The sequence below is a fragment of the Geospiza fortis genome, unplaced genomic scaffold (assembly GCF_000277835.1).
Source record: "Geospiza fortis unplaced genomic scaffold, GeoFor_1.0 scaffold104, whole genome shotgun sequence".
Lineage (NCBI taxonomy): Eukaryota > Metazoa > Chordata > Aves > Passeriformes > Thraupidae > Geospiza > Geospiza fortis.
Window position 1 is genome coordinate 383,056 of NW_005054325.1, and position 25,671 is coordinate 408,726.

The following is a 25,671-nucleotide window of genomic DNA, read 5'->3' on the forward strand; positions in this document are numbered from 1 at the left end:
CAGTCTCATGGCATGTGTGTCCTGCAGGACAGTTATCACTGTACTCATAGAGCACCTGCAGGTAAGTACAGTGCTCAGTGACTACAAAAGAAGATGGTATGAAACACCAGAAACATAAGTGTAATGTTTTTGTTCTTTTATAATTTATTTTACTGGTGACAGATTGCTGTAAGGATATTGATGATAGCTGTATTTTCAGTTAATGTCAAGTGATATTTCCATCTTTAGAAGCAGTAATTTAAAATGGAACTCTCCTAATTTCAGAATAGACTGGAACCTGAAGAATCAGGTTCTGGAGATACTGACAGAGAGACTGAGATTTTAAGGGTAAGCAAATATTGATATTTTTCATTATAAAGAGCTTTATTTTACTCATGCAGGTTGTAGATTTTTTCATAATGCAAGTTTTATACATGCCTAATTTACAACATCTAGAAAGGATTTGTAGGGTTTCATTTCAAGGTCAGAAAAGGCCTAAATGCTTGTGAGAGGGGAAGAAATATGAGACAGGAGGTGGCCAGCAAAGAAATAATGGCAGGAGGACTTTTCAAAATGAGAAAATGCTTTTAATCTGACTATGAGAAGACAGTAAAGAGGAGAGAGATGGGAATCATAGCTTCATGGAATCATAGAAAGGCATAAATGACATCTTGTTCCAGCCCCGCTTCCATGTACAGGGAAACCTTGCACCAGACCAGGTTGCTCAGGGCCCCATCCAACCTGGCCTTGAACATTTCCAGGGATGGGGCATCCACAGCTTCTCTGGGCAACCTGTGCCAGCGCCTCACCACCCTCAGAGTAAAGAATTTCTTCCTAATGTCTAATCTAAACCTACCCTCTGTCAGATTGATGCCATTGCCCCCTATCCTGTTACCACAGACCCTTGTAAACAGCCCCTATCCTGCTCTCTACCAAGCCCCTTTTAGTCAGTGGAAGGCATTATATGGCCCTAGTCTTTGCTTTTTTCAATATGGAGTATCTGTTCTGAAAAAAAATAAGTGTGTCTGTATGAAATGCTTTATGGTGCAGCTTTCTGGTGAGCTGAACAGCAGAAACACTGCAGCTTTCTGAGTTCATTATGGTTTCTATGAACTCCAGAATGCTCTAGCACACTGGAGGCCTCTGCTTTGTAGCACAACTAGTGATATTTTTCATTCTCTCAGATTAGTTTCTGCCTCAGGAGTCCTCTTCTGTTTCTTTCTTTTTACTCAAAAGTGCTTAATACCCAAGGCCCTTCAGGAGTCAGTTGCCACATGCTGAAAGTTAGCAATCTTGCCTAATTTAGGAGCCTCTTCAGATACCTTTTGTAGGTGACAAGACAGGTGAGTGCACTGCAGAAGGCTCTGTTCAGTGCACTGAAAATCCAAGATGAGCCTCTTCCAGATAGAATCCTGTACATGGCCTCAAGTCAGAACTAAAGATTTCCTCACTTATAGTGCCATGGCCCAAAACTTCAAGCTCTCTGTCTCTGCCTGCTAATGCAACCAGTAACACAGATGAACTTGGACATGGGAGGAAATATTTGCAAATGTACTGTTCCTCCTAAAATAACATTTCACTAATTTTATTCCATTTGTTTAATTTAAATACCTCTGCTCCTGTCCATGCAGGATAGATCTCTAGAGCAGAGGCCAGTTTTACAGCACTAAGTAGGTCTGGACCATGAGTAGGGATTCTCAGTGCTCCAGCAATAACATGGAAAAACCCTATGAAATGGTAGAGGAGAAAAAACCAACCACTGCCCTCTGTACAGTGATGGTTTCTTTATGGTGAAGTCTCTTATCATTAGATTGATCCTTGGGATACATCTGAGATCTCTACTGGGTTACAGAGAGCTGACACAATTTTTTTTTGTTTTAAATGTTTCTATTTCAATGATGTGAGGTGGCAGAGTTCAGAGAGCACAGGTGAGGGAGGTCAGTGTGACCCTATGTAAGGGCATATCTGTGAAACCAAGACTGGTTCTCAGTGAAGCAGAATGTGGGTGGAAACCCCAGCTGAGTTTTATGGCTTTATGAGCCTGAAAAGTCTATGTGAGCTTTTCCCTCTTCCACATATATAGAAATGAACCAGGCTAGGATAATTTCTAACACTCCTGCTGATTTATCCAGGGTCTTCCGGGGCCACCAGGCCCTCCAGGACTGCCTGGTCTTCCAGGAAGCCCAGCACCTGATTCAGATGTAGGACCTCCTGGGTCATCAGGAGAAGATGGAGCTTCTGGGGAACCAGGCCCTGAAGTGAGTACCCTTTTGTGCACAAAGCTTGAATCTTATGCAAATTTATAAAAAAAAAAAGTCTTGTTAACCAAAGCACAGCACTAATGTACATTTGACAGACAGATACTGGCGAATCTGGACCAGAATAAATAAAAATTAAGAATGCTTTTGCTTTCAGGAAAATAAATTTTGCTAAATCACTTACATAATCTTCAGGGAATTTGTAAAATAAACTGAATTTTCCTCTTTCCTCTTCTATCCTTTTCTTCAGCTAGGTAGAAACACTTATTCCTCTGGGCATGTGAAATATAATTTTACTGTAAAAAATGTTGCTAAAGTTTGACTTGCAAATAAATTCTCAGTAAAGTGTTTTTTGCAGTGAAGAAAATAATTTTTTTTTAGCATTGAACAGCTTTAAACATCCTCTCTGGAATGATGAGATTAGCTCAGCTGTTGGGAGTATGGTGCTAATAAAGCCAAGGTTGTGGGTCTGATCTCTGTGCTGTCCATTCATCTAAGAGCTGCACTCAATGATCCTTTCCAATTCAGAACAACCTCTGTTTCCATAAATTTACTAATATAGTTCCCTTATTCCCTATCAACCATCTGCCAGCAGCAGTTGCTCTCAGGACAAGATTTTTCCTGTCCACCACACAGCCCTCAAAGTGAGTAACCATTTCTGTACCTGACAAGGTGTCATTAGCATATACCAAGGAAGTGTACAGGTGACAGGTGTTAAAAAGATCTCACTATTTCTCAGCTCTCTTGGAGGGGTTTTTTTTTTGAGGATAATCAAGTTGGGAGTTGATACAAAATCTAAAAAGTGTTTGGCCATCCAGGTGGAAAGCAACATCTTTTATGCAGAAAGAAATTAGGCACCTGAAAGCCTTTAATATGGGATTCAAGAGTTAAGTGCATGGGAAGCCAAGGAAATCCATTATTCTCTGCATCTACTGATTGTTATATGGATGGCAGTATAAAATAAAAAAGTCTGAAATGCTGACTAGATTTCATCTAATTGCTAAACTCCCAACAGCACTCTTTTTATTTTCTGAATCCGAGACGGATCAATTTGTATTGAGGATTAAAAATGTAATTTTAAGAAAATGCGTTGGCAAGTCTTACAAAGAAGACAGTTACCCTAATATTTCATTTACTGCATTTGATGAAGCGCAGTGTTAGATTAAAAGATTATTTATAACAGCTTCTTTGCAATTCAAACTGTACCTTCAACTTTCATGACTGTGGCTGTTTCCATATCCTTAGAATATGAAGTAATTCAAATGGTCTAGGAAATAGTACTAAAATTTGCCATAAAAGAATAATGTAAAAAGGAATTGAAAGAAAATAGAGAAATAAGTATTGATTCATTTTTTTATTTTTAAAAATGAGTGTATTCCCTCTTGTGTAATGTGGGATTTCACAGGCAATAGCATGAACTACTTGTAGACAGTCAATTTTCCGGTGCAACAGAAATCATCGTTTCAGGATAGTTCCTGGGAAACGTATCTGTTAAAAAAAGTAGAAGCTAAATGTTAATAAGATTACTAAAGAACATTTTCAGAAGAATCAATCCAGGACAAATCTGCAGGCTGCTAAAGGAAAACTCCAGATATTAAGAACAGAGACCCATGCATTCCCACAATTTCAGATGACCCAAGAAACTGTCATTCTGCTATTCAAAGATTTGCACACATTTGCACACTCTGAATAAATGAAGTGAGCTCAATTCACAACAGAAATGTTTTGGTTGGGAATACTCATTAAGTACCACATTAACACATTTGTGTTATTAAGGGTTTCCAGCTGTGAATTCTAATTCCAGAAGACCAGCCAATCGCTTGAAGTTGGGGACAAGCTTAAGTCCTTGCTAAATCAAGAACTTTGTAATGTAGCACCTCTTCTCTCTACAAACATGTCTTAGAAATGTTTCAGTAAAGTCTGCATTTTATAATGGGAAATACCCCCACACAAACTCCTTCACAATGCATTTCATACTGATATGGTATTGATCTGATTAAATACACATTTTCTAAATGCTATATGAAGTTAAATTGACTCATAGCATTGTATAGGGATAGTTTCTATCACAATATTTTGAGATAGCTCACAAATGCATTAATATACCCTGACGAGAATAACAAATATCCCAGCGTTGCCTGCAAGCTACATAAGAGAGACTGTTCCAAAGCTCTTGAGGAAATTAGGAATTTTAGCATAATGAAGCCTAAAATTGCCAAGCAGTAGAGTGGAAGTAATCAGTAAACTTTAGAATAGTTATTGCTCTTAGCTCAAGCTCTTTTCTTACTCTCTTCTGTCTATGTTATTATGCCAAAATACAACATGAAAATGTTTGAAACATACTAAAAATATTTCTGATTATTCTCAATATTAAAAAAATCCATTACCTACTCTATGACTTACAGTGCATCCAAAGAGCAAAAGCAGGGTGGGGGGGGACAGAGAGAGCCAGAAAAATGAGGCTTTGTAATAATTCTGAAAGCATCAGAGGGAAACAGTGTTTTCTATCTGCTTTGCTAGCCATTTATATCCTTCCCCAAAACAGATGAATAAATAAATATTATTAAAGATCCCCAAAGGCCAGAATACAGTCCTGTAAATGTAGTCAAAGGCTTTCAGAGCCAAATTTTAAAAATGTAGGCTGTGAAATGTGCCTGTTACATTTCATGCATGTCTCGATACTGTGGGCTGGACTTCAATATCTGTCCAGATTTATTGGTTGACCCTACAAACCAGTGTGTCTCAGCCTGCTTGCTCACTCAAATGCATGCAGGATAAAAGTCATGGATGCAACACCAGAAGCTGGGTGCAGAACTTAATATACACTTTTCAAGGCAAAACTAAAGTGAAGTGTCATGAACAACATGAGCACCATCAACCAAAGAAAAGTGGCACCACCTTTTCTTCTGCAGAAGGACTCTTTAGGAGTACTGCTCCTAAAAGTGTAGGAATGCACCTCCAGGTTCAGCTACCCAGGGACACCTGGCAAAGTGAGTCTGAACAATCCAAGTGCTTATTCAGACTGCCCCATGTGGGAAGCTGAGGCCCAGCCTCAATGTTCCCAAGGGAGGATATCACTGGAGTTTTATGGATCAAGACCTCTGTCAGCCTACAGGCTTTTCTGTTTGCAGTGACAGCACAGAAGTCTCCTGTTTGACACCATTCCCTCCATATCACAACTGCTTTTAGTGATTATACCACACAGAAACCCTGGCCTTGATTTTGTCAATACCAAAGTTTCCTCAGCTGGATCTTATCTGGCACTGACATTGCCAGAAGTGTAGATAACTGAGGTGCCTGGGGATTTCAACCGCATTGCGTCTTTTACACTGTTGTCAAAACCTGCTTGGATAGCACCATAATCTCTCATGCTAAGGTTATCTTTACAATATGCTGGGGTTTATTTTTGCTTATAATTTATGATTGTTGTATATAGTTTTCTATTAAAATACGTTAAAATATTGGTTTGATACAAAGCCAAACTCTCAGAAGAAAGAAATAAAAGTGTTAAATCTTAGTGGTGGGAGGTGCTACACATTAGTCTTTTATTATGCTGTATCATCAGTTGGTCCCTAATACTTAAACACATGTTCTAGAAATCAAGCTCTCAAGTGGCACCTGCTTTAGATTTACTGTCATCTACAGGGGCCTCAAGGTCCTCCTGGCCGTGACGGAGTGGCTGGCACACCAGGATGGAAGGGAGAAAAGGTGAGTTAAATGTCTGTCTTGCTCCTAATTCAGTGCAAATCTTTGTCAATTCTAGGCTGTAAAAATCATAAGCAGTTGTCCCTGCAACACAATAGCATCTGGCTTCAGTATTTTTTAATGAAATCCAGATACTAATGGCTTATTAGAACACATCTCAAAAGGCATATTCAGAAATCCAGAATTTCCTATTGGCTACTATCTCATTTTCTGAAGCATGCAATATTTGATATGCAGTATGAAATACTCTGTTGTGATTTGCCACTCAAAAACCAGTAGTGACTGGGCTCAGACAGGTGAATCTGGAGGGGGAAAGGGAGGGCTCCAGTTAGCCCAGCCTGGCACAGAGTGACAGCACATTATATGACAGGGGACAAGAGTCTGAAGGAGGACAGATCATTTAAATTGGCAAACAAGAGACAAAGTCATGGCCTACACTGGCTGGGCACCAGATGCCCACCAGTGAAAAGCTGATGAGTCAAGATAAGGACAGAAAGATCACTCAGCAATTACTGTCACATGCAAAACAGGCTTGACTTGGGGAAATTAATATAATCCATTGCTTATCAAAACATCATTTGAGCACCATTTTTTATACCCCACTTCAAGAAGGATGTGAAGAAAACAAAGACTACAAGACAATTTCATCCCCTAGTGAGCTTCAACAGCACACCTTACACACAAGAAATTGAAAGTAAATTCCCAAGTGTACATTTTAAGCTCACATACTGTAACAGAAATGAAAAGGCAAGTCTTAAATGGCTAGAATATTGATTTATTTTTATCTCTGGAGGCTGGAGGTTCTGAGTTGTGATATCAAAAGTCTGAGGCTGGTAAAAGTGCAGCGCACATGAGAACCAGCAGCAATCCAGAAAGTGCAGTATGTGTATTGCAAAGCAGGCACCTGAAACCCGTGTCCATTGTAATCAGTGGTGTGTGTTTTACATGGGGGAGCCTAAGAACAGAAAGAAGTCTAGCTGAAGTAAGCAGAACAGGAATCACATACTATAGGAGGAGATTGATGGGGAAAGAGAAGCAATTTAAGAGAAATTAACTTTCTTTTAAAATCATAATCTTCTAAAAAACGGGCTGCAATATTTTGCCTCACTAAGTCTGTTTGCTGCATTCTGTATATTTGATAAAAGTTACATTAGAATTGAAGCGCTATGTGTCTGCATCTGTTCAATACAAATAGGACTATTTTTCAATTTTTACTACTTTTTTTCTGAAAGCCTTGATTTATTTTATATTGTAGTATCTGTTTTGTTCTTTATTCGAAATTAATCCAGAGAAGATAACAAGAAAGAAACAACAGGATGCACTGAAAGTAAATTCCGTTTGTTCATTGAGTGACATTCAACATGGAGTTTAGCCATTGCTTTTAGAAAAAAAAAGATCATGTTACTCCTGGTGCTTACTCTTTTTCTTTTCAGACTTTACTCAAGAAATATTTCTGCTGAGTGAGTAAGGACAGAAGCTTGCCAACATAAAAATTATTCCACTAGATCCAGAGCAATTCTGAAAATAATTATTAGCGTGCATTGTCTTTCTGTCTGTTCCGTGTAATAGAAATGGAAAAAAAACCAGTAGGCAAGTAAGGTATATAAAAGCAAATATTGATGAAATCTTGATTGCAACAGAGGAACTTTAAAATATTCCTAGTCATCACATCCTGTGTTTAGAAGGGTGACCTGTACAACTTGAGCAGGACCAGTTTCCATTTCTGTTATAGCCCATAAGAATTTTGGCACTTATGTTCAGAAGCAGGAGGATGTGACCTGCAATGTTTAATTCTCTGTGCTCCAAATCCTTAAAATATGCAGCAATAATTGAAATACAATATTGAGTCCAGTCAGCATAACAGACCAGAGCTATCAATGTGTTATTGTAACACCTGAATTACAGATTGTTTACTTTTTAACTGAGAGGTCTGAGGTTTCAGATAAAGGGCTCCATGTAAAGGACATCAAATTGAACAACACAGAAATCTGTGAGCATTTATATTAAGGAAAAATACCATAAATGTGCTTTTGTTCCATAATGGTCTTATTATAAGTATGCACAATTTATTTTCTTTTACAGGGTGATCAAGGTCTACCTGGTTCTGCTGGTCCAAAGGTAACAAAAAAGTGTCTTTATAAAATGACAGTACCACTGTGATACAGCACATTACTGAAAAGGGCTGAGAAGTCTTGGAGACTCTTATTGTGTAACCTAAGTTTCTCAGCTGGCCAGCATGCTTCCCTATGAAGTGTCCTGTAATCAGGTAACCTTGGCTGGACACGGCTCTATCACCCCCTTCCAAATTCGACTGGGGAGAGAGAATAAGACAGAAAGCAGCTTCTGGTTGAAATAAAGTGGTGTTTACTAAAACCAAAAGGAAGTGAAAATTTCCATGTGTATAAGCAAAGAGAAAAAAAGTTTAATCTCTACTTCCCATCAGTGAGTAATATTCAGCCACTTCCTGGGAAGAAGTTGCTCTGGAAGGCAAATACTATAAAACAACAAATGCCCCCCATTCCTCCTCTCTCCCATAGCTTTTATATCTGAGCTGACATCATATGGTACAGAATACCCCTTTGGTTAACTTGGGTCAGCTGTTTTTACCTAGTTGGGTCTCCTTCCAGGGTATTGCCCACTCCCAACCCACTTGATGGGAGGAGGGGATGAGAGAATTGTTAAGGAGACAGTGCTGATGATGTGCCAGTGCTGCTCAGCAGCAGACAAAACACTGGTATATTATCAACACTTTTCCAGCTACCAATGCAAAGCACAGCACTGTGAGGGCTGCTGGGGGGAAAAGAAACTCCAGCTCAACCAGCACCAATACACATGATCAGCAGGTTGAGAGGGAATACACCCTCTCTACTCTGCCCTCATGAGAACCCATCTGGAGAGCAGTGCCCACCCCTGGGACCCCCAGCACAAGAAAGGCATGCACCTTGTGGAACAAGTCCAGGGGAGGGCCATGAACATGATTGGAGGATGACCTCTTCTGGGGGATGTTCAAGGCCAGATTGGATGCGGTTTTGAGCTACCTGGTCTAGTGGAAAGTATCCCTGCCCATGGCAGAGGGATTGAAACTGTGAAACTACTTATTTGCCTTTGCTTAGACATATTCCGTATATCAATAGTCTGAATTTTTATTTTAGGGTGATACTGGAGTCACTGGATCAATTGGCCCCAAAGGAGAAGCTGGCCCTATTGGGTTTCCTGGAAAACCTGGACCGCCTGGACCACCTGGGCCTCCTGGACCCCCTGGACCTCCTGGACCACCAGGACTAAGTTACAGCTTGGGATTTGAGGTATTTTGCTATTCTGAAGTTTGTTGTAAGTATGGATATATTTCCTCCAGAAGAAACACAGTGTGATCACCTGTATATTTCACAGGTATTTAAGTATGAATTGATGACAAAGTAATTTGTTCTACTTTGAAATTTGCCAAGGAGTGTAAATACAGAGACACATATTGCTTATTTCTGACCTCATGGTCTGTTCTACTTAGGACAAAAATGTTCTATTTAAAATATAAAATTGCAGATGTTACTTTTTCTACTTCTGATAATAATAGCTTCATCACTCAAAAGTATGACATCAGGCCAGCTCAAGATGAGCTTTACATATCATTTGAGAACTGCTCATTTGGATAATGTTGTTGGAGCAGAAAGTGGTTTTTCAGTAAAGAAAGGCAAGGGAAGAACACTCAGGTTCAAGAATTAGAGCTGCTGCATTAACATCTTTGTGAAGAGAGGCCAAGAAAGTGTCACTACCAATATTCATATTTGTGTCTTCACTTTTTTCTTCCTTATTTTCCATGCAGTTTTCAATTCTAATTTACCTGTGTGGCTCAGCAAAGTCTTTCCAGAGGTTTTTATGTCATGGGATATAATCGAATTGGCACAGTAACTCAGGGTAGCCTCATCAGAGAAGTAAGAATGTTTGACCAAAATTACTGGCCCTCTGTAGAGCAGCAGCAGTAAAGTGGTGGTGTTTAAAAGATACCAGTTTTCCTACACATTTCTCTTAGTATCTACTCCAACTCTTTTGTATTTTTCTTTTCTTTACTATACAGACACTTTGAGGTGCCACAGACGTGACCACTAGTGCTTGTTTAGAGACCTAATTTGCTTTCTGATATCTGATTAAAGTATATTGTACTATATACACTACTGGTTAATAATCTCACTGATGTCAGTGAATTTCAATGGACAGAAATCTCTCTATCAGTTCACAAGTTCTTAATTGCCAGCACTGAAACTGTTAGCAAGAAGCAGCTTGAAGTCTAAGCAAACAGTCCTTTGCCTTGTCTTAGGCACACTACACTGGTACACAGTCTCGCCTGAATAAATACCTAGGTGTCTCAGAACGAGTTAAGGACCACTGGCTAGCCACATCTTCATCCCAGGCCTGGTCTGAGTTTTAGCCCAGAATGATAGCTTCTCTGACTTAGAGTCATCTTTTGTGACCTCTGAGGACCCATTCTTTAAGAGATTCCCCACTTTTCACCATTAGTACTATTGGAGTAAAAGGTAATGTGCCCTTATTATGTCACCAAAGAGTTCTCTCGCAATTATGTGCTGAGGATCAAGCTCTGCCACTTTTAAAACCTAAGTCTCAGAGGAGAAAACTTAGCAGATGAGCAGGGAAGGGTGAAAACTGGGAGTCCCCACTTTTATGGATGCAAATGCAGAAGGATTTGAGCCCTAACTGCAGTAACAGTATCTTGACCGGCTTCATCTTGAACTTTATGTAGTCCAAAAAAATCGGTATGATTGTCATTTCCCTGAGAGGAATACTACTTTAAACAGGCTTGCTAGCTGTAGCTGATCTTTTGGATGCCCACCCCTGCCATCTGTTGAGGCAGCACCATGGTCTGCCAGTTTGTTAGGGTGACACTACCTTTTGGTTGGCAGTCTGTTTATTGCAGTAAGGCTGTTTCTGCAAAATACTCCTGTTAGCACTTGTTAGCATCTGTGATCAGCTATGTGCAAAAACCAAATGGCATGGTGTTTGCTGGCACTTATGCTTGCCAAAAGAACAGTTTGAGCTGCAGAAGGTACCTGGTAAATCCATTAAAAACATGCAGATGTCAAAAGAGATGACGTGTTATATAAAGCAGGCATCAAGCACTCTCTTAAAGGGAAAAACATACTGGCATAATGCAGTCAAGGGAAAGGGCCCAGAAACACAGTGTGGTTTACCCTCCACAGCGAGAGTTTGCTTAAACAGTCCAAAGAGAATAAGAGTAGATTTTCTGTTGGTGTTTGATACACTGATAGCTGATGGAGGAGCAGAATGAAAGTCTGAATGACATTAAATCAATCTCAGGTGAAGTTGCACAAAAAGTCTCTCACCTTGGTCCTCCAAAAGGAAGGACTTGATTCCAGCTGTGCATTCCTTCTGCTTCTCTTACTCTTGTGAAGTTGGCAGAAAAGGTCAGAAGAACAAGATCTCTCTTTTTCAATGGAGTCAGGTCAGATTATGTTTTCCATACCTTTGGTGTTAAGCTGTCATTCAGTAGTAGCTGAAAGTGATCTCACCCTTCCCCTTACACCATCTCCTGAGAGCACCACAGCTGGGCTAAGCTGGGCCATTTCAAGTCACTAACTGGCAGAAATCTAAGTGGGCCAGGAGTGGGTCCTCTAGACATGGTAAGCTGATACAAGGGCTTGCTGTCACTAGGAGGTGGAGGTTCTCCTTTGCTCCTCTTCCTTCCCCATCTGCAGACATTCCTGGCACATTCCTACCGTTCGCATGCACTCACATTCAGTATTCCATCAATTCTTCCACAAGCCAATTTAATCTACTAAAATTTTAGAGGACACTCGCACCCCAAAAGTAGCATATTTTCTGCCATTTTAACCATCTAAAGGAAAGTGAGGGGATTCAACGCATGATGCTGATGTTGCAAATGAAGACTGTATGGCTGTGAGCAGGGAAATAAAACAAAGATTAAGATTTTCTCTTTCAGAAAAAGGAAACAATTAAGCCAGCACAGCTGGAACTAAAACTGCAGCTAAAACCAAGTGAACAGTTCCCTGCTGGCATGGCTCATGCAGATGTTTCGAAGAACAGTCTGCAAGTTTGGACTAGGCACAAACCAGGGGATAGGAACATGAGAGGTGCTGGGCCTGAAACAAGTAATTGTGGCAGCTGCAATTTTATTTCTTTACTACTTTGGAACTGGCAGCTCCTGCTTCTGCCATGTATCTGTAATGTCATAGAACAATGAAAGCTGGAGGGAGGCTTCTGCTTTCTGTATCGTTTCCTTGAAAACTACTAAAAAATCTCCATGGGAAATAATAGGTAGTCTCCTCTCATGGACTCCCACTACAGAGAGACTTATTTCTGAAGTTAGCAGAGGGCAATGGAAAAGGACAGTGGGCTGGAGCAGATGACCTGTAATGAAAGCCTCAGGGAACTGAGCTTGCTCAGTCTGGAGAACACTTAACCTTAATCTCTGGAAGGTTCCAAGGCCTGAGTTTCCAATGCCCTGAACAACTTGATTGGAATTCAGTGTTGACATTGCTTTTGACGGGAAGTTGGGGCGGGCAGCCTCTGAGAGACCCTTCAACATAATTAATTCTACAATTTGATGGTGGAATTTTTTTCTGCTCAATTTCAGAAAGCAGTATCTTAGGCAGGAGTTCAATATTTGACTGTGAGAATTGGAAAGAACCTCTATTGATGAAAAGTGATTGCTGCCTTTAAACTGCAAGTTCTCCCTGACATAAATCAGTTTTGGTAACCCTTACTAGTCATTAGTGTTTCAGTAGCTGGGTGGCAGGTAAATGCTACACAGAAAAATACTGCTTAAAAGCGTGCTTAAACACAGTACAAACTGTCTCACTTCTGCTTGATGCTCTTCAGCCTGAAGTGCTAGAGCAATGGTGGCAAGTTGGCAAGACAGTAAAGACCAGAGTTTCTGTAAGGATGACCAGCATGTTTTTAATCACATTTGAGCAAAGCCTATCTCCAGAACATCATCCATTTTTCTCTGAAAAAAAAAGTTAATGAGAAAAGATTAAAATATTTATGCCTCAGTATGTTTCCAGTTTTTACAGAACTTCAGAAAACAGAGCAGTTGGAAAAAAACCAAAACAACACAACCAGAAAAAAAACCCAGAAGATAAATTCTTAACTTCTGTAGCATTTTGTCTCTTCCATTAGGATATGGAAGGATCAGGTAGCATCGACCTGTTAAGTGAATCAAGAATTCCCAGACCAAGGGAACCAAAGGTGAGTGGATGTTTTAAGGGAGGGGAGTATAAATTGTTACTGAGTTGTTTGGTTTGTTTTGGGCTTTTTTCCAAACAGAGGTTTCCTCCATTCTGCTTTTTGGAAACATATAGCCCCCGTCAGCTATAGTTTGAGAGTCACTACATTGAAATGGATTCACTTGCCCTAGAATGTCATTTAAATAACTGTGTCCTCCAAAAACTCTGAACGGCATTTCTCTGACCCTCATTAGCTAATGATTTTTTTTTTTATTCTGCTCTGGTATATTTTTGAGATATCAAAGGGTGAAATAAGGGGTTTTATGTTATCTAGCTCTTTGTTTCTCCCTTCGCCCTAATAGATTCCTTTCTCTCATATGAAAGTGACTCACACATATGAAGATTAAACTGAAATGTTATAGTTTGACAAACAAATGTGCGTAATACAACATGCCACTTTTAAACTAAAAAATTTTTCCCAGTAATATGGAAGCAATGTCACAGAAAAAAGGTATGCTTTTTTCTCCATCATTGTGTCTCAGGAGATTTTTTGCTAGTGTGGGCTACTTCAGTCATCAAGTAGGGAACATGGGAATATAATCTATTGGTATCAACCAGATCATTTGGATTTATTGTCATTCTTAACAATAGAAGGAGTTCCAGTGGTTTAGTCTGGCAACAAAAGGAGACAAAGGCACCATCCCATAGCTATTTAATGAGTCTCTGAGGGGCAGCTGCAAGTATGATGAAGCTGAACTGTCCCTTGTAGTGCCAGATGGTGCAGCAAGGGACAGTGGTCACAATTTGGAGGTTGGGATGTTCAGGCTAAGCCTTAGGAGATGGCTGTTCACTAGGAGGTTGGAGCAGTTGCCCAGGGAGGTTGCAGAAGGTCTGGTCTTGGAGTTATCGAGGCTTTGCTGGACAGAAACACGGCTGACCTGATCTGAAGCTGGCGACAGTTCTGCTTCCAGGGGGTGATTGGGTTAGATGGCCTCCACAGGCCTGTACAATCCTATGCCTGTGAGTCCATGAATCATCAGACACCAACAGAACACTGGAGGCAGGAGTGACTTTGAGCAGCTCTTTATTGTGTTGGTTTAAAGTACTAGTAATTGTGAGTCACTGAAACTGTAGCTGATAGCTTAGAGAACTTTGCCACCTCTTACGTCTTTTCCTAGATACTAAAAATAGTACAAAAATACTGTTACAAAAATAAATATTGAATCTGTTCGCTGAAACAAGTGGGTATCCACAAGCAGGGCCAAAATTTCACATTCTGACCTGCCTTAGTCACAGCCTTACTCTCACATTGGTTTTATAACAGGCATTGTTTCCAAGTCACTCAGCTATAAATATTCAAAAAATGTCTTGTTGCAGTTGAACAAAATTTTCCTGTTACTGCTTAATTACTCTGCAAAGTTTGAGTCAGTACAGAAGAGAGATGAGAAAAAGGAGATAAGAAAAATAAGAATTTTGCTGAAATTATGAAAATGCTTTTACATACTTACTGGTACTGCACTATCAGCCATTTACACCTTATCACAACTCCAGAGTACCCAGTGGTGCTTAAGTGAAAACTGAGAATCTGCTTCAAAGGGGGTTGTAACTCAAAACAGCTGCTAAGAAATTAATTACATTTAGTGGCACTGTCTTCATATCTGTTGAGATTTCTATTAATCTTTTATCAGAAAATAGTAATTGGGTTTTAAAGGAGAAATATATTTTTTTTTCTGACAACTCAGCTCTCGTTTACAGGGTTTCTATTTTTTTCTTCCACAGATCAGTGTAAAGTTTCATTGGTGTTTTCTCATTATTTAGTAATACTGTTTATATCTGCCTTCATGTTCCAGATAAAAACAATTCAATCACTTTGTCAAATTCCTTTCTCTTCCATTCTATTTTCTACAATGTCCAATAATGAACTGTTGTCCATTTTACCATCAAAGAGCCATAATTGTTCTTTACAACCCATGTCACCATATAGAGATGAGAGGAATTTGAATTTCCAAATTATTTTTGAAACAAACCTTTTGGGAAACTGCTTTTAAACCTAGCAAGACTGTGTTGCCTCTAAACTGGTAGCATATCTTAATTTTAGCCAAGAATGCAAATTCAAAAACTGTAAGCAGTTGAAAGCAATACATCACAACAAATGCTAAATTTGGACAAATTTGTTTCTAATATTTTCTAAAAATATGTATTGTATGCAGTGACAGCACTAAAGTTGTATTTGTAAGAAAAGGTGCATTTTATTGCTCTCCATTAACACTACAGGTCTCCAGCATTGTTTTTGTAACAGTCATGGTAGCGAGTTACATTTTTTTTCTGAAAAAAAATTATTTTGAAGTGCCATGTGGATTTACAAGTAAATTTTTATAGGGTTCTGCAGGAAGACCTGGACAGCGTGGACCATTAGGACCAAAGGTAAAAATAATTGAAAGATAACCTATATTGCTTTAGTATATTTTTTTCATATTTTTTAATTTCTATATTATCAGAATTTGCCTAAACATAGCAGCTTTCCTTTAAGATTCATATACAGATTAAGCTGGGACAAATTTTGTTCCCATTTGCACTGGATATCTATGCAGAATGTATAGTATTACAATTATTTCACCTCCAACAAGAGCAGTGAGTAGATACTAACTGGGCTATTACATTCCATCACATCTTTGTTAAATTTTTTTTGGACATCTGGCAATTTCTCTTTGTTGCTCATTTATATGTCACTCTGGTCTCAGAGAGGTTACTTGTATGCTGTTGAAAGAGAAATCTGCATGAGGAGGCCTTCTGATCCCAGAAGTGATAAGAAAACATTCTGGAAGGCCCTGGGGGGAAGAAGGGAGGAGCAATGACTACTTTGCCTTGGTTTTATTTGAGCTTAGAAGTGCCTGAATTTTTGCACTTTGATGCTGCTACTGGTTGTGTAACCAATGAGGCAAAAAAATGGAGAGATGAAAAATCACAGAAGAAAAGGGCAGATTTGCAGAATGGGTCTCTAGACAGGAAGAGGCTTTTCCTATTCCTATGTAAAGCTCGACTACCACTCAGGTTAACAGTACAGCATGACAACACCTTAAATGTGAAGTTAAAGAAATTTAGGGTATTCATTGCCCTGGGAAAGAACAGTAACATTGAAAGAGCGGGAAGTGGAAGATGAGAAGTGGCAGCGCCCATCCTCTCACTGTGAAATTTTCACCTGAACTTACACGCAGCACTAATCACTGACTGCCCATTGCCAGCAATAACTGCCCACACCTAATTCATAGCACAACAGCCACTAAAGATCTGGCCAGCCACCTCTGTCTAAAGTCTGTAAAGCTCAGCTTCTAGGGCTGAAAAAGTCCCTCCATAGTGTACTGCTCCTGCTGCTGCTGGAGCACATTACTTATGAGTGAAAAGAACACAATTTGCACAGCACGTGTTGGTGAGTGATACTGCAGTGGACTGGCAAGAATAGATGTACTCTCACATGATGCTGCTCTGTGCACATGTGTAGGTGCCGAGTCTCCACGCTGACCGAAAAAAAATTTTTAAGAACTTATTCTCTGCCCTTAGCTAGAAATTTTGTGTCTAAGAAATTCTGCTTCACAAAGACTTCAGAAATTGAGGCAGCAAAATTCCTAGGATTTAGGAAATGGGTTGGAGTAGTAGAGATAGTCATAAACCTTGGCCAAGAGACCTCACCATCACCTTGGTTTAATCATGAGTCATTCTTCCCCAAGACACAGGAGAAACAGAAAGGAACATGCCTGACATCTTACAAAACCAGGTATACTATGGCAAAATTAATATAAAGTGGTTATAATACACTATCATTCTCATGGGGTTGAATTTTACACCCACTTTTCATGATTATAAATGACTTTACTAGGCAACAGTGGCAAAATACAACAACCACCCACTTCCCAAAACCAAGAGCTAATGCATCACGAGGAATTGAAGGTATAGTTCTGTTTCATGCATCTTTCATCCTTCAAACACCCCAGACAAGTAGAGCTGTCAGAGAAGACTAGCTATGATCAAATTTTTTCTCTTTCCTAGCAAGTAAGCATGGATCAATCCAAATTCTGCTTTCACTTTTATTATTATGAAAAGCAGTTTTTGTTAAAAAACAGTCTATAGTCTTCTTGAATATATGAACTCCCAAAAAGCGGTAAGCATAAACATAACATTTGAGGCAATGGCTGATTATCCCAGTTGATATTCTGTATCTCCAAAGAAATAAACTAAATTGGATGTTCTCTGTCTGTTAAAAAATTGAGGAACTGTGTCTATTTAGAGCTAAAATCCTGCAGAATCAGTGCCAAAGGTGGAACAGTGCAATGTTCGTTATTTCACTCATGGTTTGATGCAGTGCCTGGGGAGGTGGAGGGAGCAGCAGTGTGAGAGGACTGTGTTAGCTGGCTTGGAGGCAGATGGTTAGTCCTTTGTGGAGGCACAAGGTCATGGCTGCCGTGGTAGAACTGGGGAATGTTACCATGAGCTGATTTCAAACATCAGAATGAGGCTTCAGGAACATGGCTTGGTCAATGCTCAGCAAAAATAATGAGTCGTGACCACAAACTCTTCAGATGTGGGTGGCAACTGGGTGATTAAAACCTCAGAACCAAATCACAAATGTATGCCAAACATCACTTTACCAAAAATATGCCATATTTTTACTGATTGTTTTACTCCATTGGGTTCCTTTGTTTTTAAGGACAGTAGCATACATGTTTAAAATCCTTGCAATTACTGCTCACTTTAATACTAGAGCCCTTCTGTGTCTCTGTTTCAGCGAGAAAGAGGCAATATAGGTCTCCCAGGTTCAAAGGTGGGAAGTTTATTTAACCTGATCTAAAACTTCAGTTGTTTCTTTCCTCTGTTTCTTTTCATCTCTTCATGCACTTAGTGAATGCACTTAATGAACATCTCTTGCTCTGTCAGCACATTAAAGCCCAGGGTGGCTTCACAAACCCCTTTCTCTGGTGAATTATGAGTATCAGGAGCCAGTATAACCTGGTGCTTACGACTTCTGCCTAAAATGTGGTGGTTAAAATTGTGTTTAAAAATTGCATCTAAAAGGTGCTTGTCTTCAAAGGCATCTTGCGAAGCCCTGCACATTTTCACCAGAAGGAAGATTAAAAATCAGCAAAGCTTAGACAGAAAACTAACATCCACGTATCTCTGTTCCTTCATATGGTGGTGTGTAGCTCTCACCCCACACCAGAGCACCCTACAGGTCTGTGCTACAGTTGGAGGCTCATGTCTGTCTTAATCCCTGCCTGTTCTGCTTTGGACTCCTCTTGGAGCCCTCCCCAAAACTCCTGTTTGGACTGTGCTGCTCCTTTCTGGTCCCTGTCTGACCTGAGTGTCTTTTGCAGCCATAAGCCAGCAGAGAGCGCTGATGTGACTCATAGAAAATTTTAAAAATCAAAATAATAAAATAAAATAAAATAAAATAAAATAAAATAAAATATAAAATAAAATAAAATAAAATAAAATAGTAAAAATTGAAATGAAATATCCTTCTCCTGCATTTGGGACAGCCCTGAAATCAAAATTTACTCTAGGAAACAAGATAAATGCAGTTATGCTTGATAAGTATTTACAAGAGTATTATCACAGTCTTCTAGCAGCATCTGCTTGTTTATTTTTTAAAAATACCAACAATGTAGCAGGACTCTTCTTGCCATAAATTCCATCTGCTGTGCATATTATGAATGTTGTCATTTCACATAGATATTTGTCAGCATGATAATTAAAGCTGATGCATTGACATACAGGACTGTAGTTTAACTCTTAACCAGTTTGAGACTATAGAATATTTTCTTTATTATTCCTACATGTGCTTTCTTCTGAGGTCCTTTTTCTACTAATTATTATTGTTTTATGTGAGAGTGCATTTGAAATACGTGTGTATTTTAAGTGGAATGACTACAGGATTATTTTAAAAATAAGCAATTTATCCCTTTAACCTTCAAACTAAAAAAGATATTTGTTCTCTTGTACCTGAGCAATAAGCTACATTCTTAAAATATGATGGGAATTAGAAAGAAGGATGTCTCTGGATACATCAGTTGCATTAAAACATCTTACCTATCCTGAATCTTTTCTTCCCATTTAAATTTCGTTAGGAAAACAAATGGGAGAAATTATTCAGCATTTGTAATGGTAGGAAGCTATCCTGCAAGTATCAACGTGCCTGAAATGACAACATTCAGTTGCAGAGTAGCTGTTGTTCCAAGGTTATTTCCTCTGCCCATTTACGTTTGCTGCAGATAGATGCTTATAATTTTCCATAAGCACTTGAGAAACTTATGTCCCAAGTACCATTGTTACTGGTCACGCAGATACCAAAATCCAGTAGCTGCTTTGATGCCTAAATTCCATTAGCAGTCAGACACCCTTTATCCTGTCTATAAAACTGTTTATAAAATGAAGAACAGAGTACTTCAGAAATCATACTTTATTCCTGACCCACATGCCTCACTGATTACTGACAAAAGCAGAAATAGCAGTGCCAATATCCTTTCTTAATGAAGCAGGCACATTAAATCTCTTATGGTAGTACTATCTACTGTTAAAACCCAAAAAAATTTTCTTCAAACAGAGCAAAAAGTTGGAAACAAAACAGTATTTTCCAAAAACCAAAATGAAACAAAAAAAATCCCCAGCATATTAAAAAAACCCTCAAAGCCAAAAAAAAAAACCAAAAAAACCCTCAAAACCACATACAAAACAGACACCAAAAAAACCCCACCAAAAAAACAAGCTAACAAGAGTAATTGTTCCTTCGGATGAATCATTAGGCTGCTCTGTGTCATTTCCTTTGCTCTTTCATATGATGCAGAGAAAAACAGATGCAAAAAGTGTAGCTCACTGTTTATCTGGTCCTTTAAGAATTTAGAACCTTCTTTTATCCATTTTTCTCAGGGCAAACTGCACTATCCTTAGTGCATCAGTTTTTCCCGTAGAGCAGAGTAGCTGTCAGGCTTCAGCAGTCACATACAGGTCTGTATCAAAATACAGCAGGGGGTGGTTTTGCCCCACATACTGACTCCTGTCTACATCCAATGCCAATGTCTACATCCCTTCTCTTCCTCTAGCTTGAGAGTCACTTAACTGAAGGATGGAAAAAACTCATCAAATGTATTTTGAGGGAAAGCAATGAAATTCATCCTTTTGCTAAGCAGGGGTGGAAGCAGTGAAAAATGATTGAAGCTGCAGGGGGAAAAAAGCCATAAGCCTGCTCTGGAGAGGGGGAAAGAGCAGGAGGAGTGGAGAGAGCAGACGACTAATGAGATAACGAGTCTCCCCCAAACCTGCCCACCAGCCCGTTCAGAGCCATATCGTGACCCTCCCCAGTGGCAGCCTCCTGCTTGTGTGAAACTGAAGGCAGTTTAGAGAGAATAACTGTATATTCTTTGTGGCAGGGGATGCCGGGCACAGATGGAAAACCAGGCTTTCCTGGCATTGCTGGGCATCCCGGAGAAGTGGTAAGTAGGGTTGTCATCCTCTCTGATCACTGACACACACTGGCTCCCAAACCTACCTCTTACAGGTCAGCAGGATCAGCGCTTGCTCGCAGAGTGTGAAGAGCTGGGGCTGTGTTTGTCCTGCTTAACCTGGAGCAGTTACCTCAGACAAAAAACACAGAAGCAGACTGTACCTTGCCCATGCCTCCCTCATCAGTCAGAAGAGATACAGGCATCTCCAGAGGCTAGTTCTGATTTCTCAATGCTCCTTCTGCTTTTAATTATTCAGAAATCAGCTCTGCCTTTAATTAGAGGAAAGCCAGCAGGCACATTGGTGATTTTAATCTATTTCTCATGCTTAAGACCCTCAAGGATTACAGCGTGCTTTGCTTGGGAAGTCCCAGGGCTCATCCCCTGGCACTTTCCTCTCACTTGTGCCAGACAAGTGTCTGCATTTCCAGCACAGGGAGTTCTACAGAGGGGCTGATCAAGCTTAGAAATAAGCTGCCTGAAAGATGACAGTTTAGCTTCCCTGTCTTTTCCTATCTGGTCTCCTGGGAAATCCTGGGCACAGCTGATGTGGTTGATGCTGGAAAAGGACAGCACAGCCAGAGATGGCTGATTTCAGTGCAGTGAAAGAAATGTTCACTGGATTAATTCCCAGCTAATGAAATGTTTTGTGCCCATTGTGCTTCTAGTCGTCTGTGAATTCTGTCAGAGTTCTGGGAAATACTTTTAACCATCAAACCTTCAGAAGATCTGGGTTGAAACTAGTTGGCCCCATGCATGTTTTGAGAGAGCTGGGAATTGATCGTTCTGTACATGAAATTCACTGCTGTGCTTTTTGTGAAGCAAGAGAGAACATATTTCATAATTTCCCCTTTTACATCACTTATGCTCTTTTTTTCTTTTTTTTTTTAATCACCTGAAGGGTCCAAAAGGAGAGAAGGGTGACCCAGGACCTCGGGTGAGATTGTGTGGATTTCACTCTGTTCGAGAAACCTATGTGAAATGTAGTGCTTAGTGTATGGGTTTTCCACATGTAATGCTTTTGAAACAGGGTGAACCAGGACAGGATGGGAACAGTATTGTGGGACCGCCTGGACCACCAGGACCACCGGGACCAGTCATAGCAATACCTGAGGTAAGTGTGCATGTTGAGCATTGAGGTCTGTAACTCCCCTTACAGAGAAGAGGGCGCAAGTGATTAACACACTGGCAATTCTGCTGCTCACATTCAGGACATAAGTCTATTCCTCAAAACAAAAGAATCTCAATATGTCTCTGTATGAAATTATTTAGTTTTGAAAATGTTAGATTGGAAGAAAGTGGGTAAAGAGCTTAACTACAAGAGTTATGAGATCATACTGAGCATCTGGCACAAACTCCTTAGGTGATTCTGTAGAAGTTGTGAACATGAAATAGAAACCAACAGAGAAATACAAAACTGGGAATATTTAACACAGCATAGGACCTGAGACACAGCAGTATGTGGGGGAGAGTAATTTCCTGATAGTTGTCCACTATACAAACCAGAGAACTGACTCTGGAAGAAACAAAGGGTAAAATAGTAGAAGCCCATAAAAAGTCTCCAGTATGATTTAGATGCAGGTATATTTTCAGTTAGTTTTGCTGTGTGTGCATCAGCCCTTGCAAAAACAGTACTATATGCAGTAATGAAGGCTGGAGATTAGGATGAACCTCACTTGGAGCTGACAACAAAAATCTTAGTAGTTGGCCTGGTGTAACATTAAGATCTGGAGGAACTTTGAGTGACTGCAGGAAACTTCACCTCTGAGAGGTGGAGGTGCCTAAAACAGCCAGACATGCCCACAGGAATACATATAAGGGCAGTAAGAAGTGCTTTGTAACTGCAAGAGAAAATGCCCAGCTGAGAAATCTGTGTTAAGGAGAGCTTGATGCCATCTTTATCATAAAGCTGAACTACACATAACCTTTTTTGACTGAAACAACTGGGCTTTCACTTAGGATTCTGCTACCAATAGCAAATATAGCATTAATTTTCATCCCATAGGCCACATCACTGGTCTCACCCATCCTACCTGAAGTGTTTTTTCTTTACTGACTTTACTGGGAATCCATGCAGAATACCAGGATCTTGGATCCTGAATCTTGGATGAGCAGAATTATAGACTTAGAATTCTAGAAATGTTGGTTGGTTGGTTGGTTGGTTGGTTGGTTGTGGTCAAAGTCCTGCTCATAGTGGGACCGTCAGCAGCTCTACACTTTATCTCAATTCTGTTGGAGTTCCTGGGGAACTGTTCAATAGCTGTGATAGAAATGCTGATGTAAAAATTCGTGTTCTTTCTCACAGCCCTGCCACGGTGCCACTGTGGGACCTTAATTCTTATCAGTGACTAAACAGCTTCGTTTGCAGAAAAAATGAACCTCAATGTGTTGCTCCATAGCTCATTAATACTTGAAAAAAAACCCACTATGACAGCCTCAGAGGGGGAACAGTACATATAAAGAACAAAAAAAGATTATTGAAGCTGACATAAACTAATGACGCTTGCTGGAGGCTGCATGGCTCCCTATGTGCACTGGTCACAGTCCACACACCTGTCAAACATGTAGCTGCGTCTGAAGAAACCTAAAGTGCATCCTCCTAATCCCCTGTATGAATTACTTTTACCATGTATTACTGAAATGTATAGAGCCTGGTAGAATCTGTATTGCATTAGGTGTATTACAAGTCCATACAGAATCCCGTTTCCTTCTCTAAGTACTTTTGGGTTTTAGAAGTAAGCTCTTTTAAAAAATTGAGAGCATTTATGGCTTTATATACATTTGTAATATAGGTGTTCTGGGAGGTACATCAAGAGCTGTCAAACGCTCTGTATTGTTAATCAGAAGATTTCTCTGAGAACTTGGTGTACTGGATTTTGATACAGTTCATGAAACGTGTGGGGAAGTATACGTCGACATTGAATTCTTCCTATCTCACAAATGTTTGTGTAAGAGCAGGACATTTGTTTGCAGTAAGTTTGCTGAGATAGACATTAAATTATCCAAGTGTGTTTTGTTGACTCAGTCTCTCATCTTTCATAGTAAGCTTCAAATATGGAAAAGAACTATTACAAGCAGACCTATCAATTGCAGTTGGAATTGCAGAACTAAAATAAATAACACTGCCAGCTGTTGTAATGTGGATATTGGCTTGATGTGGCTAGAGCAGCAGAGATCAGTGATCTGAGTGAACCACAGGGCACTTAGAGAGATTACTCTCCAGGTCAGGGTCATTCATTTAACCATTGTGTAGCCAAGAACAATACTTCTTGGGCTACAGAAGTCCAACGGACTTATCCATCAGAGTTGGAAGGAAGTTTGCTTAAGAAGGGCTGTGTGGCTACAACTAAACCAACTTTATGTTGCTTGACAAAAATATAAGCAAATAAAGAGTTAGTTCAGTTTCAGCACTGTTGAAATATTTGGAGCTTACAAGGACAGCTGTGGCTCAGGGCCAGGCCTCACCAGTAAGCATCTGGCTGATAGCACATTGATTGAGCTGCACTGAAAAGTGGACCTTGGTTTCCTTCTCATTTCACCTGGCCCCTATGTGAATGGAGGGGATTTGGTTCCTTCGAGAACCACTTCTCATACCATGAAAATAAGTGTTAGGGGAAAACTGAGGTCTGCAGTGGAACCTATCCATTTCCAGGCTTCTGCAGTTCCCACCAACAATGTGCCTCTCAGAGGCTTCCTGTCCTTGCTGCCTGCTCTGTTGCCTCCTGTGATTGATCAGGAAGTCTGCTCTGACTCATCATGTTTTTAAAAAAAGTATTCCTCTGTTTGCTGCTGCTTGATATTCCAAAACACTAAAATCAATATTTCTCATCCTATATTGGCTATTTCACTCTTTCAGAGCATAGTTGGTGATACTCAGTGCATTTTCATGAGTGGAATCATGATAACCAGAAAACCATAATATTTGTTGCTATGATTTTATCACACAAATTTAGTTTGGTATAGTACAGAAGTAATTTTGAATAGAGAAATGTTATTGGATTTAAATTTCAAACTTTCAAACCTTTACTTTTGGCTGGCACTATTTACCCATAGTTTAGGTACAAGAAACAAAAGTCACAAAGAATGGTTAGTGCTGAGGGTGTATAGCAGATGTCAAAAGATTTTGTTCAGCCTGTTCTTTCTATTCTGATAAGGCCAGAATTTCTATAATTCTGACAAGGAATTTCTATATTATAGAATTTCTATAATTCTGACAAGGCCTTTTGGATGCAAAGCTGAAGGTTTACTTAGAAACTAATCCAGACCATCATCCTAAAATATAACAGTGAAGAAAATATGGAAAACAATGTTGTCCTTACTATTGTAGTTAGCACTTTCTGAACTAATTCAATGTGTTGAAGAGTTATATAGCTGGATTGTTGTTAATTAAAGCTATTTGCACATCCAAACTCAAAGCGGAATAATTATATACCTGGAGGAGGTTGTGAAGAGTGCAATCTTTTCCTCTAGTCATCACTTTTCTACCTTTTGTTTTCAAATGTTCTTCAGCATTATGTACAGTTTTCTGTCTTCCAATCACAATTTCCACTTGCAGATCAACTGTATGTGTAAAATATGCAATGTGCCTGATCCCAAACTCAGCAAAGCCTTCGGGATTCTTTTCACTGACTTCAATATAGTTTGGATTGAGCCCAAAAACAATGAATAATGAATGATTCCACAATGAAAAGACCATGTAAACCCAGGGCTCCTGGATTTCTGCCACCAGATAAAGCAGAACAATCGCAGCAGCAGACTCTTTTATTACTGTCATTAAAGTAGCAGCCCATGTCCTGTTCCTTTTCTGGGCCATGTAAAACTGGAAATAGAGTGGGACCAAGGGCATCATACTATCCCTGAAGAGTGCAGCAGAGTTCATGCAGTCTGGGAGATGGAGTGCTGCCTGTAGGATCTAAACTCTATTTTTACTTGAGAATTTCTCTGGTGATTTTTGTAGAACATGAGGACGGGGAGTAGAAAGAAGTACCCAGTAGAAGCAGTAAGCTTTAGCTGTATGAATTA

General features: G+C 39.7%; 1 protein-coding gene across 5 annotated transcripts in view; it reads left to right on the plus strand.

Moving 5' to 3' along the window:
* The window catches only part of COL15A1 (collagen type XV alpha 1 chain), a 119,742-nt gene that overhangs the window by 59,054 nt on the left and 35,017 nt on the right, over nucleotides 1–25,671 (plus strand). For all 5 annotated transcript variants that reach the window (XM_031056979.1, XM_031056981.1, XM_031056980.1 and 2 more), the window contains exons 11-20: nucleotides 265–327; nucleotides 2,112–2,237; nucleotides 5,883–5,945; nucleotides 8,025–8,060; nucleotides 9,095–9,247; nucleotides 13,113–13,181; nucleotides 15,539–15,583; nucleotides 20,578–20,640; nucleotides 21,551–21,586; nucleotides 21,680–21,763. In XM_031056979.1, coding sequence (XP_030912839.1) covers nucleotides 265–327; nucleotides 2,112–2,237; nucleotides 5,883–5,945; nucleotides 8,025–8,060; nucleotides 9,095–9,247; nucleotides 13,113–13,181; nucleotides 15,539–15,583; nucleotides 20,578–20,640; nucleotides 21,551–21,586; nucleotides 21,680–21,763 — 738 coding nt within the window. The remainder of the gene's footprint in view (nucleotides 1–264; nucleotides 328–2,111; nucleotides 2,238–5,882; nucleotides 5,946–8,024; nucleotides 8,061–9,094; nucleotides 9,248–13,112; nucleotides 13,182–15,538; nucleotides 15,584–20,577; nucleotides 20,641–21,550; nucleotides 21,587–21,679; nucleotides 21,764–25,671) is intronic.